Source organism: Salmo trutta, chromosome 13 (genome assembly GCF_901001165.1).
Source record: "Salmo trutta chromosome 13, fSalTru1.1, whole genome shotgun sequence".
Classification (NCBI taxonomy): Eukaryota; Metazoa; Chordata; class Actinopteri; order Salmoniformes; family Salmonidae; genus Salmo; species Salmo trutta.
The window spans coordinates 59,482,545-59,500,520 of record NC_042969.1 but is presented as its reverse complement, the minus strand read 5'-3'; the positions used below and the strand labels follow the sequence as shown (position 1 = coordinate 59,500,520).

General features: G+C 47.7%; 1 protein-coding gene across 18 annotated transcripts in view; it reads left to right on the top strand.

The window, feature by feature from the left end:
• The window catches only part of phldb1b (pleckstrin homology-like domain, family B, member 1b), an 83,353-nt gene that overhangs the window by 26,937 nt on the left and 38,440 nt on the right, over positions 1–17,976 (top strand). For 15 of the 18 annotated variants that reach the window (XM_029772891.1, XM_029772896.1, XM_029772893.1 and 12 more), the window contains one exon: positions 15,013–16,562. In XM_029772891.1, the coding sequence (XP_029628751.1) occupies positions 15,013–16,562 (1,550 nt within the window). Of the gene's footprint in view, positions 1–12,871; positions 13,102–15,012; positions 16,563–17,976 lie in introns of those variants that run through there. The other 3 variants (XM_029772903.1, XM_029772906.1, XM_029772904.1) reach the window with 3 other exon arrangements.

Genomic DNA, 17,976 nt, shown 5'->3' with positions numbered 1-17,976 from the left:
CTGCCCAGACTGTCCCGAGTGGCCAGACTGCCCAGACTGTCCCGAGTGGCCAGACTGCCCAGACTGTCCCGAGTGGCCAGACTGCCCAGACTGTCCCGAGTGGCCAGACTGCCCAGACTGTCCCGAGTTGCCAGACTGCCCAGACTGTCCCGAGTTGCCAGACTGCCCAGACTGTCCCGAGTTGCCAGACTGCCCAGACTGTCCCGAGCTGCCAGACTGTCCAGACTGTCCCGAGCTGCCAGACTGCCCAGACTGCCCCGAGCTGCCAGACTGCACCGAGCTGCCAGACTGCCCCGAGCGGCCAGACTGGCCAGACTGCCCCGAACTGCCAGAGTGGCCCGACTGCCTGGAACGGCCAGAACCGGAGCCACCTCCTGATATAGGTGGATCGGGGAGGGGGGGTGTAGCACAGTGCCGTCGTTGACGGCAGCCACCCTCCCTTCCCTCCCTTTAGTAAGGGGGAATTTTTTGTTGTTGTTGTTTGAGTTTGTTGTTTTTTTTTGTTTTTTTTTTTTAGGTGTTTCCGGGGTTAGCACCTTTAAGGGGGGGGGGTACTGTCACGTCCTGGCCAGTATAAGGGTTAATTAGTATTGTAGTTTGGTCAGGACGTGGCAGAGGGTATTTGTTTTATGTGGTTCAGGGTGGTGTGTTTGTTTAAAACCTCTTACATCTACACGTTCCGCTAGCGGAACGTCTGCTCCAATATCCAATGATGGGCGGGGCGCGAAATACAAACTCCTCTAAAGCCGAAAACTTCCACTTTTCAAACATATGACTATTTTACAGCTATTTAAAGACAAGACTCTCCTTTATCTAACCACACTGTCCGATTTCAAAAAGGCTTTACAGCGAAAGCAAAACATTAGATTATGTCAGCAGAGTACCCAGCCAGAAATAATCAGACACCCATTTTTCAAGCTAGCATATAATGTAACATAAACCCAAACCACAGCTAAATGCAGCACTAACCTTTTATGATCTTCATCAGATGACACACCTAGGACATTATGTTATACAATACATGCATGTCTGTTCAATCAAGTTCATATTTATATCAAAAACCAGCTTTTTACATTAGCATGTGACGTTCAGAACTAGCATTCCCACCGAACACTTCCGGTGATTTTACTAAATTACTCACGATAAACGTTCACAAAAAGCATAACAATTATTTTAAGAATTATAGATACAGAACTCCTCTATGCACTCGATATGTCCGATTTTAAAATAGCTTTTTCGGATGAAGCACATTTTGCAATAATCTAAGTACATAGCCCGGCATCACAGGGCTAGCTATTTAGACACCCAACCAATTTAGCCTTCACCAAAATCACATTTCCTATAAGAAAAATGTTCTTACCTTGCTTGTTCTTCGTCAGAATGCAGTCCCAGGACTTCTACTTCAATAACAAATGTAGGTTTGGTCCCAAATAATCCATCGTTATATCCAAACAGCGGCGTTTTGTTCGTGCGTTCTAGACACTATCCCAACGCTAAATCTCGGTCACGAGCATGACGCAGAATGTGACAAAAAATTTCTAAATATTCCATTACCGTACTTCGAAGCATGTCAACCGCTGTTTAAAACCAATTTTTATGCAATTTATCTCGTAGAAAAGCGATAATATTCCGACCGGGAATCTGCCTGTCTGTAAACTGAGGAAAAAACCGAAAGCCGGGTGCGGGGCGGGTCGCGAGCGTAAGGCTTACTCCACTGAGAGGCCACTTAGCTTTTGCTCTCCTTTGTTTCAGCCAGGGCTTTGAATTACGTCATTCCTGTTTTTCCCGGGCTCTGAGAGGCCATTGGAGACGTGGGTATTGTCACGTAACAGCAGAGATCCTTAGTTTTTGGAAGAGATGTCAAAGAAAGAAAATAAATGGTCAGAGAGGGTACTTCCTGAACAGAACCATCTCAGGTTTTTGCCTGCCATAGGAGTTCTGTTATACTCACAGACACCATTCAAACAGTTTTAGAAACTTTGGAGTGTTTTCTCTCCAAAGCTAATAATTATATGCATATTCTAGTTTCTGGGCAGGACTAATAATCAGATTAAATCGGGTACGTTTTTTATCCAGCCGTGAAAATACTGCCCCCTAGCCATAAGAGGTTAAAGGGTGTTTGATTTAGTATTTCCGGGTTTTTGGTTGATGGTCTATGTTTATGTATTTCTATGTGTAGTCTGGTGAGTGTGTTTCTATGTTGTGTTGATTGGGGTTGGGACTCTCAGTTGAAGGCAGGTGTTGTCTATCTGCCTTTGATTGAGAGTCCCATATATTAGGGTGTGTTTGTGGTTGTTATTTGTGGGTGATTGTTCTGTGTTTAGCCTTGTGCCTTGAGTTGTATCAGCGATACAACTCAAAAGGTGAAATCCATTAAAGCCAAGATAATGGTATTCATTGCCCTTGACAATCAACCGTTCGTGATGTTGGCTTTCGCCGACTGGTCGAGCACCGGTACACACTACCAAGTGCGCTATTTTTCAGTTGTTGCCCTACTGGAGTTACACAGTAATAGCGTCACTGCTATTGTCATTGTCGTGTGTATAGGTGGCAGGGAAGTCAGGCGCAGGAGAAACCAACTTGGTGTAACTGGAGTAGTTTAATTATTATAAAACAAACTCCAAAAAACCAACGTACATAAAAATAAACATGGGTAAACATACCCGTCGCACACCTATACAAATACACGAACACATAACCACAAACAATCTCTGACAAGGACATGAGGGGAAACAGAGGGTTAAATACACAGCATGTAATTAATGGGATTGGAACCAGGTGTGTAGGAAGACAAGACAAAACCAATGGAAAATGAAAAATGGATCAATGATGGCTAAAAGACCGGTGACGTCGACCACTGAGCACCACCCGAACAAGGAGGGGCATCGACTTTGGCAGAAGTCGTGACAGTACCCCCCCCCCCCCCCCCCGATGCGCGGCTCCAGCAGCGCGTCGACACCGGCCTTGGGGACGACCCGGAGGACGAGGTGCAGGGCGATCCAGATGGAGACGATGGAACTCTCGCAGCAGGGAAGGATCTAAAATATCCTCCACCGGAACCCAGCATCTCTCCTCCGGACCGTACCCCTCCCAGTCCACGAGGTACTGAAGGCCCCTTGCCCGACGTCTCGAATCCAGGATGGATCGAATGGAGTACGCCGGGGCCCCCTCAATGTCCAGTGGGGGCGGAGGAACCTCCCGCACCTCTGCCTCCTGGAGCGGGCCAGCCACCACCGGCCTGAGGAGAGACACATGGAACGAGGGGTTAATGCGGTAATGGGGGGGAAGCTTTAACCTACAACATACCTCGTTCACTCTCCTCAGGACTTTAAACGGCCCCACAAACCGAGGACCCAGCTTCCGGCAGGGCAGGCAGAGGGGCAGTTTTCGGGTTGAGAGCCAGACCCTGTCCCCTGGTGCGAACACTGGGCTCACTGCGGTGACGGTCTGCGCCAACTTTCTGGCGCCGTACGGCGCGCTGAAGGTGGACGTGAGCGGTGTCGCAGATTTCCTCCATGCGCCGGAACCAGTCGTCCACCGCAGGAGCCTCGGTCTGACTCTGATGCCAAGGAGCCAGAACCAGCTGATACCCCAACACACACTGAAAGGGAGAGAGGTTAGTGGAGGAGTGGCGGAGCGAGTTCTGGGCCATCTCTGCCCAGGGCATGAACACCGCCCACTCCCCCGGCCGGTCCTGGCAATAAGACCTCAGAAACCTACCCACATCCTGGTTAACTCTCTCCACCTGCCCGTTACTCTCAGGGTGAAAACCCGAGGTAAGGCTGACCGAGACCCCCAGACGTTCCATGAACGCCTTCCAGACCCTTGACGTAAACTGGGGGACCCGATCAGACACTATATCCTCAGGCACCCCGTAGTGCCGGAAGACGTGTGTAAACAGAGCCTCCGCAGTCTGTAGGGCCATAGGGAGACCGGGCAAAGGGAGGAGACGACAGGACTTACAAAAATGATCCACAATGACCAGGATCGTGGTGTTACCTTGTGAAGGTGGAAGATCGGTTAGGAAATCCACTGACAAGTACGACCACGGCCGTTGTGGAACGGGTAAGGGTTGTAACTTACCTCTGGGTAGGTGTCTAGGAGCCTTGCACTGGGCGCACACTGAGCAGGAGGAAACATAAACCCTCACGTCCTTTGCTAAAGTGGGCCACCAGTATTTCCCACTAAGACAGCGCATCGTCCGACCGATCCCAGGATGACCAGAGGAGGGTGACGTGTGAGCCCAGTAGATCAATCGGTCGCGGACAGCAGACAGAACGTACAGACGCCCAGCTGGACACTGAGGGGGAACGAGCTCTGCATGTGACGCCCGCTCAATGTCCGCGTCCAGCTCCCACACTACCGGTGCCACCAAACAAGAGGCTGGGGTTATGGGAGTAGGATCTATGGACCACTCCTCTGTGTCATACAGCCGGGACAGTGCATCTGCCTTAACGTTCTGGGAGCCTGGTCTGTAAGAGAGGGTAAACACAAAATGGGTGAAAAACATGGCCCACCTTGCCTGGTGAGGATTCAGTCTCCTCGCCTCCCGGATATACTCCAGATTGAGGTGGTCAGTCCAGATGAGAAAAGGGTGTTTAGCCCCCTCAAGCCAATGTCTCCACACCTTCAAAGCCTTGACGACAGCCAACAGCTCCCGGTCCCCCACATCATAATTTTGCTCCGCCGGGCTGAGCTTCTTAGAGAAGAAGGCACAGGGGCGGAACTTAGGTGGCTTACCCGAGCGCTGATAGAGCACAGCTCCTATCCCAGCCTCAGATGCTTCCAACTCCGCTATGAATTGCAAAGAGGGATCCGGATGAGCCAAAACAGGAACCAAGGTAAACAGAGCCTTCAGTTGCCTAAAAGCCCTGTCCGCCCCAGCTGACCACTGCAAGCGCACCGGACCCCCCTTCAGCAGTGAGGAAATGGGAGCAGCTACCTGACCAAAACCCCGGATAAACCTCCGGGTAGTAATTGGCAAACCCTAAAAATTGCTGCACCTCCTTCACCGTGGTAGGAGTCAGCCAATTACGCACGGCTGCAATGCGGTCACTTTCCATCTCCACTCCTGACGTGGATAGGCGATACCCTAAGAAGGAGACGGACTGTTGAAAGAACAGGCATTTCTCAGCCTTGACATACAGGTCATGCTCCAACAGGCGACCAAGCACTCTGTGCACCAGGGACACATGCTCGGTATGTGTAGCGGAATATATCAGAATGTCATCGATATACACCACTACACCCTGCCCGTGCAGGTCCCTGAAAATCTTGTCTACAAAAGATTGGAAGACTGATGGAGCATTCTTCAACTCTTGCGGCATGACGAGGTACTTATAATGCCCTGAGGTGGTACTAAATGCTGTCTTCCACTCGTCTCCCTCTCGGATACGCACCAGGTTGTACGCACTCCTGAGATCCAATTTGGTGAAAAAGCGCGCCCCGTGCATTAACTCAATTGCCGTGGCGATCAGAGGTAGCGGGTAACTGTACCCCACCGTGATCTTATTGAGACCTCGATAATCAATGCACGGGCGCAGACCTCCATCCTTCTTCTTCACAAAAAAGAAACTCAAGGAGACGGGTGAAATGGAGGACCGAATGTACCCCTGACGCAGGGATTCGGAGACATATGTCTCCATAGCCTATGTCTCCGCTTGCGACAGGGGATACACGTGACTCCTGGGAAGTGCAGCGTCTACCCTTGAGATTTATCGCACAATCCCCCTGTTGATGGGGTGGTAATTGAGTCGCCTTCTTTTTACAGAAGGCGAGAGCCAAATCGGCATATTCAGGGGGAATATGCACGGTGGAGACCTGGTCTGGACTTTCCACCGTAGTAGCACCAACGGAAACCCCTACACACCTACCTGAGCACTCCCGCGACCACCCCGTGAGAGCCCTCTGTGGCCAATAAAAAGTGGGGTTATGACACGTTAACCAAGGTAGACTCAGCACCACGGGATACGTAGGAATGCCAATAAGGAAAAGACACATTTTTTCCTTGTGACCCCCCTGCATCACCATACTCAAAGGAGCTGTGGCCTCCCTGATTAACCCTGACCCTAATGGTCGACTATCTAATGTGTGAACGGGGAAAGGCACATCCACGGGTACAATAGAGATCCCTAAACTATGAGCAAACGCTTGATCAATAAAATTCCCAGCCGCACCTGAATCTACTAGCGCCTTATGCTGGGAACAAGGGGGGGAAATCAGGAAAAGTGACAGACACAAATATATGGGCAACAGAGGGCTCTGGATGAGAATGGTGCCTACTCACCCGGGGTGGCGCCAGAGCGCCCTGACTGCTACCTCGATTCCCAGAAGAACCTACCCGGCACCGACCAGCAGTGTGACCTCTGCGGTCACAGATGGTGCACGAGCGGGAACCCCCTCCGGTCTCCCTGTGCACCCTCTCTCCCAGCTCCATGGGTATAGGAGAGGGGGTGCGGGAGGATGGAACCACCAGACCCCGATCTGGACGTCCGCGAGCAGCAAGCAAGTTGTCCAGCCGGATGGGCAGATCCACCAGCTGGTCGAAGGTGAGGGTGGTGTCTCTGCAGGCCAGCTCCCGACGGACGTCCTCACACAGACTGCAGCGGTAATGGTCGATCAGGGCCCCGTGATTCCATCCCGCACCGGCTGCCAGGGTCCTGAACTCCAGGGCAAAATCCTGGACGCTCCTCGTCTCCTGCCTCAGATGGTAGAGGCGCTCAACCGCCGCTCTGCCCTCGGGTGGGTGATCGAAGACGGCCCGAAAACGGTGGGTGAACTCCTCATAACGGTCCAACGCCGCATCTCCTTCTCCACACACAGCACTGGCCCATTCCAGGGCTCTCCCGATGAGGCACGAGATGAGGGCGAAACTCTTCTCACGGTCTACCAACTGTGGCTCAGTTGGTAGAGCATGGTGTTTGCAGCGCCAGGGTTGTGGGTTCGATTCCCACGGGGGGCCAGTACAAAAAAATGCATGAAATTAAATGTATACATTCACTACTGTAAGTCACTCTGGATAAGAGTGTCTGCTAAATGACTAAAAATGTGATGGAACTGGGTGGACCGTGGCCAGATAAAGGTCTAATTGGAGGAGGAAACCCTGGCAGCCGGCAGAGTTTCCGTTGTACCCCTGAGGCATGGATATACGGATTCCACCAGGTTCAGGTTGAGAAGGGGCGCGCAGTATAGACCCCGGTTGGGCTGGTGGAGGCGCTGGAAGAACTCCCTGTCTCTCCCAGCGGTCCATATTCTGGACAACGCGATCCATGGCGGCGCACAGATGGTGAAGCTTCTTCGCTTGCTCCTGGACACGCTCCTCCATCTCCATGTCTGGGGTATCCTCTCCTGCTGACTTCATAATTTTGGTCGGAGTTTCTGTCATTGTCGTGTGTTTAGGTGGCAGGGAAGTCAGGCGCAGGAGAAACCAACTTGGTGTAACTGGAGTAGTTTAATTATTATAAAACAAACTCCAAAAAAACAACGTACATAAAAATAAACATGGGTGAGCATACCCATCGCACACCTATACAAATACACAAACACATAACCACAAACAATCTCCGACAAGGACATGAGGGGAAACAGAGAGTTAAATACACAGCATGTAATTAATGGGATTGGAACCGGGTGTGTAGGAAGACAAGACAAAACCAATGGAAAATGAAAAATGGATCAATGATGGCTAGAAGACCGGTGACGTCGACCGCCGAGCACCACCCGAACAAGGAGGGGCATCGACTTCGGCAGAAGTCGTGACAGCAATTAGCTTCAAGACATACATACTATGGAATGCCGTTTGTGTCTTCGCATGTCAAAAAAGATACAGTAGCATTGTCAAAGCTGTACAAAAAAGTCTGCAAACACCGGCCACTAATGATGTGTTTACAATACTGCGTTGGTAATAAACCATCTGTTCGACTGCAACTTCTGGGGTAGCTAGCTTTAGCTTGGTACCTAGCTAGCACCAATACAACCAGCCTGAAAACAATGACCAGTAGAAACTGCAGTCATTTTCATTATTCTTAGCAATGATTAGTATTAGAAAGGTTGCCACTTGTTGTTCGCCTATTGAAATTGAACTTCAGTTCATGAAAATAAATAGCTAGCCAGCTACTTAACTCTGTTGCCCAAGATAACGTTATAAGCAGCCAGCTAGCTTCATCTGGCTAGTGTTGCTCGACCGGACTTGGTTATGTGTTGTGAAGCTAGCCACAATAAGGATTAGGCACAATATTGGAATTTGTGGTTTGCCTTCAAAATGAAGTATGTCATTGACAGTGATGCAAATGAATACAAATAGAATTATGCAATACTTTTATTTTGAAGGCTAACCGCAAAGTCCACTATTGTGGCTAATCCTTATTGTGGCTAGCTTCACATAGATGGGTCCGACCACAATTAATCAAATAAAAACTTATAATCCATGAGCTAACTGGCTTTTTTTCTGACCAGCACTGTAGGTGCGCGAGACAACTTTACCAGCATCATAGCATACGTATCGATGAATCCTTGTGACATGAAATACAAGTGATAGTGTAATAAATATGTAAAAAAATGAATGGACTCGTTAAATTATTATGTGACGTGCAGTCATATTCAGGTCCTGATTGGTCAACAAGCAAAGACCCAAACGGCGTTCCATAAAATCCTGGTTGAGAATGAAACGACTGAACAAATGAACAACGAAATAGCACAGCAAGTAAGTGAAAGAAATAGGTTTTGATTATGTTTTACTGGTAATGGGGACATACGTAAATGCCAACAAAATTTCATTTTGGTCAGTGTGGTGTGTGTGTGTGTGTAACCTTTATTTAACAAGGCAAGTCAGTTATTCTTATTTACAATGACAGCCTACCCCGGCCAAACCCGGACGACGCTGAGACAATTGTGTGCCGCCCTATGGGACTCCCAATCACTACCGGATGTGATACAGCCTAGATTCGAACCAGGGACTGTAGTGACGCCTCTTGCACTGAGATGCCGTGCCTTAGACCGCTGCGTCCATGTGTGTGTGTTAACTATTTAACTGTACTAGAATGCTTAAAATGCTGCTAAAATTGTAAATATCTGTTATCGGTATCGGTTTTTTGGCAAGGAAAATATTGGATATCGGTATCGGGCCAAAAATGTAATATCGGTGCATCACTAGCAGTAATCATTAACAATGTAATACAAAAAATAACAAGGTAGAACAAAAACACACAAGATAAGAAGAACACGATAAAGTAAGTAAGCATACTATATACAGGGTCAGTTCCAGTACCATATTTACAATGTGAAAGGATACTGGATCGATAGAGGGAGATACTGTATGTACAGGGGTAAGGTGACTAGGCATCAGAATATATGATAAACAGAGTAGCAGCAGCGTATACAGTGCCTTCGTAAAGTATTCAGACCCCTTGACTTGTTCCACATTTTGTTACGTTACAACGTTACAGGTTTAGGATTTTTTGCTAATTCATTATTTAGAAAAAACTGAAATACTACATTTACATAAATATTCACTCTTTACTCAGTACTTTGTTGAAGCACCTTTGGCAGCGACTACAGCCTCGAGTCTTTTTGGGTATGATGCTACAAGCTTGGCACACCTGTATTTGGGGTGTTTCTCCCATTCTTCTCTGAAGATCCTCTCAAGCTCTGTCAGGTTGGAGGGGAAGCATTGCTGCACAGTTATTTTCAGGTCTCTCCAGAGATGTTTGATCGGGATCAAGTCCGGGCTCTAGCTGGGCCTCTCAAGGACATTCAGAGACTTGTCCCGAAGCCACTCCTGCATTGTCTTAAAAAATTTTTTTAAGACAATTTGTCACATGCGCCAAATACAACAAGTGTAGCCCTTACAGTGAAATGCTTACTTACAAGCCCTTAACCAACAATGCAGTTAAGAATATACCTACAAAAAAGTAAGAGATAAAAATAACTAATTATTAAAAAGCAGGAGTTAAATAACAATAGCTGGGCTATATACAGGGGGTACTGGTACAGAGTCACCGGTGTCGAGGTAATTGAGGTAATATGTACATGTAGGTAGAGTTACGTCTTGCTTTTTCCCAGCGCAGTTAAGCCAAAACCACACCCGTTATTCAGAGGGGCGTTCTACAATGCTTTGCGCGCTCTCCAAGTCTGGAAGTGAATATCATGTAGTGCAAAATTTCAGTCACTGATTTAATAACATTTGCCCTTGTATTTCAAGATTGAAAAGTATAATAACATAATGTCCCTTAATGCTCAAAGACAGATTCAATGGCTGTAGCATAGCGTATTTGACTGAATGATAAGCTAATAAATATTTGAGAAATTATGAATAATAAGCATATGCTTTTACCTGATAATAGACTACTAATGATAATATAACAACTTAAAATACCGAGCTAGTAACGTTAAGTAGCCGAGGTTAACTTAGCTGAACTTCAATTGAGGAAATTCAGCAGAGTTCTGAGACATTTTTACAACTAATTGAAACTCTCAAAATAAATACATGGCCAAATGTTACCAAACATGATAATAATAGGCCTGCATTATTGTAGGCAGGGAATTGTTAAATTACACTTCCCATCCTTACCTTGGAAGGTCACTGTCTCTAAGCTGAGAGGTCCTGGATGGCAGGAAGCTTGGCCCCAGTGATGTACTGGGCCGTACACACTACCCTCTGTAGTGCCCTGCGGTCGGAGGCCAAGCAGTTGCCATACCAGGCAGTGATGCAACCCATCAGGATGCTCTCGATGGTGCAGCTGTGAAACCTTTTGAGGATCTGAGGACCCATGCCAAATCTTTTCAGTCTCCTGAGGGGGAATAGGTTTTGTCGTGCCCTCTTCACGACGGTCTTGGTGTGCTTGGACCATGTTTGTTTGTTGGTGATATGGACGCCAAGGAACTTGAAGCTCTCAACCTGCTCCACTACAGCCCCGTCGATGAGAATGGGGACGTGCTCGGTCCTCCGTCTCCTGTAGTCCACAATCATCTCCTTTGTCTTGATCATGTTGAGGGAGAGGTTATTGTCCTTGCACCACATGGTCAGGTCTCTGACCTCCTCCTTATAGGCTGTCTCATCGTTTTCGGTGATCAGGCCTTCCACTGTTGTGTCATCGGCAAACTTAATGATGGTGTTGGAGTCGTGCTTGACCATGCAGTCATGAGTGAACAGGGAGTACAGGAGGGGACTGAGCACGCACCCCTGAGGGGCCCCCCTATTGACGATCAGCGCGGAGGATGTGTTTTTACCCACCCTTACCACCTGGGGGCAGCCCGTCAGGAAGTCCAGGATCCAGTTGCAGAGGGAGGTGTTTAGTCCCAAGGTCCGTAGCTTAGTGATGAGCTTTGAGGCACTATGGTGTTGAATGCTGTTCTGTAGTCAATGAATAGCATTCTCACATAGGTGTTCCTTTTGTCCAGGTGTGAAAGGGCAGTGTGGAGTGCAATAGAGATTGCATTATCTGTGGGTCTGTTGGGGTGGCATGCAAATTGGAGTGGGTCTAGGGTTTCTGGGATAATGGTGTTGATGTGAGCCATGACCAGCCTTTCAAAGTATTTCATGGCTACAGACGTGAGTGCTACGGGTCGGTAGTCATTTAGGCAGGTTACTTTAGTGTTCTTGGGCACAGGGACTATGGTGGTCTGCTTGAAACATGTTGGTATTACAGACTCAGACAGGGAGAGGTTGAAAATGTCAGTGAAGACACTTGCCAGTTGGTCAGCGCATGCTCGGAGTACATTGTGGCATGAAGCCTTAGAGTTCTTGGGAACAGGGATGATGGTGGTCAACTTAAAACATGTTGGGATTACAGACTGGGACAAGGAGATTTAGAAAATTACCGGGAACATACCTGCCAGCTGTTCTGCACATGCTCTGAGAAAGCTCCCTGGAATACCATCGTACCCCGCGGACCTGATTAAAGACTTTACTGATGTTGGCCTTGGAGAGCGAGATCAAACCCAATCTTCTGGGTTGGTGGCGGCCCTCACACCCGGTACGATGTTGGTATTGTCAAGGCGTGCATAGATTGCATTGAGTTTGTCTGGTAGAGAGGCATCGTTGGGCACATCACGGCTGGGTCTTCCTTTGTAATCTGTGATCGCTCTTATCCATAATCTCATGTAGACTGGCCTACCCGTACTGTATCTGCAAACTGTCTGTAGAGTTGAAAATGTGATGGAAACACATCACAACACATTTATTTGGTATATGAAAATGTAAGCGAAAAAATACATTTTGTGTGCACTGTCATCACACACTGATTTTTATCCGCAACAAGTCTGTTTGGTGGAAACAGCACTGGTGGGAATATGTGCATATTTTCTTTATGCAGATTCTAGAATATTTGCATGAAAATCTGTCGCCAATTGGATGGAAACCTAGCTACGGTGATTGTTTTAAATTAAAATTGCAAAAATAAACATAAATAGCTTCTTAGCAAAAGGCTATTTCTCATACACAATTTATCTTGGACAGTCTGGGAGTGGTTTGAGTTAGGGACCTAATTGGAGTAGCCTAATGGGAGGGATATGTAACCTGAAAACTAGCTTTTATTGGCAGAGAGGTTCGAAACTCTCTTTGTTATTGGTCTATTAATTTACTAATTTACTTGCTTTGGCAACATTAACTTATGTTTCCCATGCCAATAAAGCCCCTTGAATTGAATTAATTTATACAGCCTAATTTATACAAAATGAGTTGAAATTTCAGGCAGTCTTTTCAAACTGCTCTTACACACAAATGGTATTATAAGAATTTAGACAATTTCACAGTAATATTCCAAGCTCATAATGTGGAAATATATATAAAACACGTTTTGAATGCACTGCCCCTTTAAGAAGAAAAACAGACGCCATAGTTCCCGCCCTCGTAAACTACCAGGCCGTCACATCAGCACGGTGGACAGGGAAGGGAGGGGGAGCGAGCTAGCAGGGTAGCGGCGCCTGGCACACGAAACCCGGCTGGAATATCACTCTGTCAACCTTCCCGGGTGCGGAGAGCCGGGTAGGCTACGACAGGCTTCGGTAAATGCAGCTTTATTGAGGTAGAAATGCCGGCACCAGCGTTTGGGTTTTAGCTGGGTTATAAGTCATTATTTCTTAGTCGCAGGCTTGCCCATTCATGTAAGTACTGATAATTATTATTATTTACCGCTTTGGTGTAGGGTCCGTCCAGGGACAGAGACTAATGTATTTTCACGGTCATTCTCTACGTTTTTGACATTGTGGGTCTATTCATCTTCTGAGACGTTTGACAATCGAAATGCTGGCGACATCCTACGACCATGTGGCCTGTTGTGGGCTGACAAAATAATGGGGAAAATGAATAACCAAGTAACCGACAAATATCCATATAATTGTAATTTACACCAACATGTATTGGGGCCAAATGGTGGTCGTGCTGTCACTCAAAATGACATGATGCTTGAATAGTTTTTCTGCTTGGCAGATGAAGAACTCTGGTTGAGTCATTGTAGAAAGACCAGGCAGATCGCCTACTCCCAGCTCTTTGCTGAACAAATAGTGCTTATGCATTATTTGTAAAGCCTCTTCATCATCCAGGGCTATGAGATCATATTTATGAATAGAAAGCAAAATTAAGGTGGTTATTTACTGCAGTGATACACAGTAGCTTGTTTATTCTAGACTGAAAGTACCCTATTTGAAACAGAGCTGTATTTGGAATGGCTTTCATATTTGACATGTGCATGATATCAATGTTACAGAAATATGTTAATATACATATTCACATGCATACAGTACATATTTCCACATAGAAGAGTTGCCAAAGATGCATGATCTCATTAATTTGTTTATATATACTGCGTATACCAAACATGAAAAAACCCTTAATATTGAGTTTCACCCCCCCACCCTTTTGCCCTCAGAACAGCCTCAATTTGTTTGGTCAACAAGGTGTCGAAAGTATTCCACAGGGATGCTTGGCCCATGTTGACTCCAATGCTTCCCATAGTTGTGTCAAGTTGGCTGGATGTCCTTTGGGTGGTGGACCATTCTTGATACACACAGGAACTGTTGAACATGAAAACCCAGCAGTGTTATTTTCACATACATCGGATAGGTGCAGTGAAATGTTGTTTTACAGGGTCAGCCATAGTAGTACGGTGCCCCTGGAGCAAATTAGGGGTAAGTGCCTTTCGGCTCAGGTATTCGAACCAGCGACCTTTCAGTTACTGACCCAACGCTCTAACCGCTAAGCTTACCTGCCATCATACAAATGATCACATTGCTTATTCCTGGTTGCAGCCTATTAGCATATCATTTTAATACCATAGATTACACCTGGATGTCCCCTTGTGCTCCCTAATCTACAACGTTGACATTATGGGGAGGCTGCGGGTTGCCTGTGATTTCGATTGAATTACCACTGTGCCCTGGCCTGCGCTGCTCTCCAGCCGCACAGTAATTGGGTTATACTGGCACATTTTCCCCTCAATCTTTCCAAAGCCTGTCTTTTGCTGCCTTTGTCTCTCTCGCTCTCTCTCAATCTCTCCCCCTGTTTCTCTCACTCTTTTTTTTGGTCTCTCTCGCCGCTCTATCTTTCTCTCTCTTCTCTTTCCTTTTTCTCATTAGCATTTCTTCATGCAGATTGTGATTTGGGTGAATTAAGTTGGGTAGTGGGCAGGTTTAAATTTAGAAGCGCTCTTAGGTAATTGATGGCTTGAAGTGTGGCCAACCTATAAAACATAGAAGCCAATTGAAGGTACTTGTGCTAAAGGCTTAGGTTCTATAATAAAAGTAACAAGACACTTTATATAAATGAGTGGTGATGCAACCGTAAGATACAGTCCATTCAATTCTCTGAACATCATCTCATTATCTATTCAGCTCTTAGAGCCTATGTCTGTTTCTATGTGTCATGTTTTCAGGGATATACCATACTGTAAATTTTGCACATTTTGGTATCTATAATGTATAATATATGCACAATATATAACTGTATATATTGCAGTGGTCATAGTCTTCACTCATAGTATAGCCTAGTGAGTGATGTTAGTTCTGTTTTCCCTACAGACTCAAAGAGCCTGGTCAATGGGAACCATCAATCAGGAGCATCCCAGTCGCACCACCCAGCCCCCGGGGAGAGAGTCCCACGCTCCGATCATCGTGCCATCGTCAGCTCCATCGAAAAGGACCTCCAGGACATCATGGACTCCCTAGTCATGGATGATCCCCAGCCTTCCTCTTCAGACTCAAAAAAGCCAGACCACACAATCCCCCACTCCCCGCTGTCCCCCATGGTCAACGGAGGAGGCCGCTACCTCCTCTCCCCTCCCACCAGCCCGGGGGCCATGTCAGTGGGCTCCAGCTATGAGAACACCTCCCCGCCCTTCTCCCCCCTGTCCTCTCCCTCGGCGGCCAGCAGCGCAGGCAGCTACACCAGCCCTTCTCCCAGCGGCTGCCTGGACCCCCAGGACCTATCCCTGCCCCCTGTGCCAGTCCGCTCATCCAGCTACAACTACACAACTACACCACCCATCCCCCAGCCAAGGACCATAATGACAAACTACAGCCCCGGCGGTGGGGTGCAGAGGGTTCCTGAGAGCCCCAGGCTCCATAGGAAATGTCTCCTGGAGGCCCCCCAGAGCCCCAAGCCAGCCCGCAGAGGCCAGAGCCTGGACAGCCCAGGGGTGATGGGTTCAGAGAGCCCCAGACTGACCCACCTATCTGTTGCCTCAGCCGATGCCGGGTACATGGGCAGGAACGCAGTGCCAAGTAGCCCCAGACTCACCTCCAATTTCCCCTACGCCGCCACGTCCTCCTCCCCATCCAGCCCCAGGACAAAAGCGGGCCCCATCCTCCAGGAGCGTCCGGCCAGTCCCTTCAGAGAGCAGGCGGACCGCTCCCTCACCTCCAGCTCTTCCAGACAGCTGCTATCCCAGCCCAGCAGGACCTTCCAGCCTCCCCTGGACCCCATCGTCCACATCATCCAGGGGGGCTCTCCACTCCAGCAGCACCACCCCTTCACCCACCCTCTCACACTGCAGCCCCCAGAGAGCCCTCGGCTGTCCCGCAGGAACCTCGACCTCAGCGGCGGTGGGGGCTGCAGCATGAGGGAGCTCCCCCCTCTCAGCCCCTCCATGGCTCGCAGAGGGGTGCCTGTTCTCCCGGGGGCTCTCCCTGGAAGTATCCCCATGTTGAGAACGCCCGAGAGCCCATCATCATTGGGGAAGCTGGGAGTCCCGGAGAGCCCCGGGCTCCGACGCAAGGCCGGCTCCCCCCCGGAGGACCAGTTTGGCGGCAGTGTGGTCCGAGCCCGCAGCCCCTCCCCTACCTTGGGGCTGATGATGATGGAGAGCGGGGGAGGGGGAAGGAAGGCCAGCTTTGGGAACGTCCTCTCCCCTGCTTACAGCCTGGGCTCCCTACCTGGCTCTTCGCCTCTCGCCAGCCCCAGGGGCCATAGGAAGATGTCCGGGGGCCCCCGGGATCAGAGGGGCCCCCACCCGGGCATGCGGGAACGGAAAAACAGCATCTCTGAGATCAGCGACAATGAGGACGAGCTCTTGGAGTACCACCGGCGCCAGAGAGAGGAGAGGCTCAGAGAGCAGGAGATGGAGAGACTGGTAAGTGGAGTAGCCTACTGTTAGCTTTGAGTTAGGCTAGCTATTCACACAATTCATCATTGACCTATGTGATACAGGGTAATAGCAAACTAGAAGTTATTTGGTTGTTTATTCAAAGTAATACTATCAATTAAATTACTATTAATTTTGATACTGGTCCTCAAGGAGATAACTCAGCTGCCTGAGAAATATGCCCCTTATCCAGCTCCTGATGTTGACACAAAAATCTCTCTCTCTGTCTTTCTGTCTCCGTCTCTCTCGCCGCTATCTATCTAAAAAATATGAAAGGGTGTGAATTCCCACCCTAAAAAACAACAACAAAACCTGAAGTTTCTTAGCAACTGGATGTGTGGAGCTGTAGTTCGGCTTCTAGCCTTTTTGACCAACATGTTTAGTCTGTCTCCACTCAAGTGTTCCTCCACATGACCAGATAACCATTTGTTTAACCTAAAATGATGGGAGTAGAGAGCACAGTGAAGTCCACATTTGTGAGGAAAAGCGAGGAGTGAAACTATCTTAACTGCTGATGTGTGGTGACGGAGCGTCCATGTTTTTCCAATGCAACCCCATTGTTTGTTGTCCCTTTTTGCGCTAAAGAGAGAGAGGGAGCAGTAGACTTGGACTTATGTCCCTAATGAAGCGCTTGAGACAATTCCCTTTAAAATACTTTTATATGCTTAGGCCTCTGTGTGATAAATGTGCCCTAGCGCCTCTGTGTATACTGGGCTACGCTTTGGTTCCCAACAGGAGCATTACTTCCATTACACAGCAGTAAAACCATCACTGGCAATCCCAGAATGGACACAATCTGTCTTTGTCTCCTCTGTCACCCCCATGTGTTGGAATAGGCTGTAGCTCTAAATGTTAGAGAAATGTCTCTTTCTCAATTCAACAAGAAAAGCAATTGCCAGGATTGTCAGAAAGAAGGCAATTTTCGAATCTACATCAAGTTAATAATAGTTCCTTTTTGATTAAGGACAACAAGATCCCCCAACCTTTAGGCCTATCAGTTAAATTGTATTTGTGATTCTCTCTGTATGGATGGTGTTTCAATTGAAAGGATGGTTATTACAGCCAACCATAATGACCTTTGGTTTTAACCTTGTGCCATTAGACTGGGAAATATTGACAAAGGACAGAATGTAAATAGCAGAAGGAATAACAGGGAATGTACATACTGTAAGCAGTGGTGTAAAAATACTTAAAAAAAACTCCTTAAGTAGTACTTTCATGGTATCTGTACTTTACTATTTATATTTTTGACAACTTTTACTTCACTACATTCCTAAAGAATATAATGTACTTTTTACTCCATACATTTTACCTGACACTCAAAAGTATTTGTTACATTTTGAATGCTTAGCAGGACAGGAAAATTGTCAAATTCACACCCTTATCAAGAGAACATCCCTGG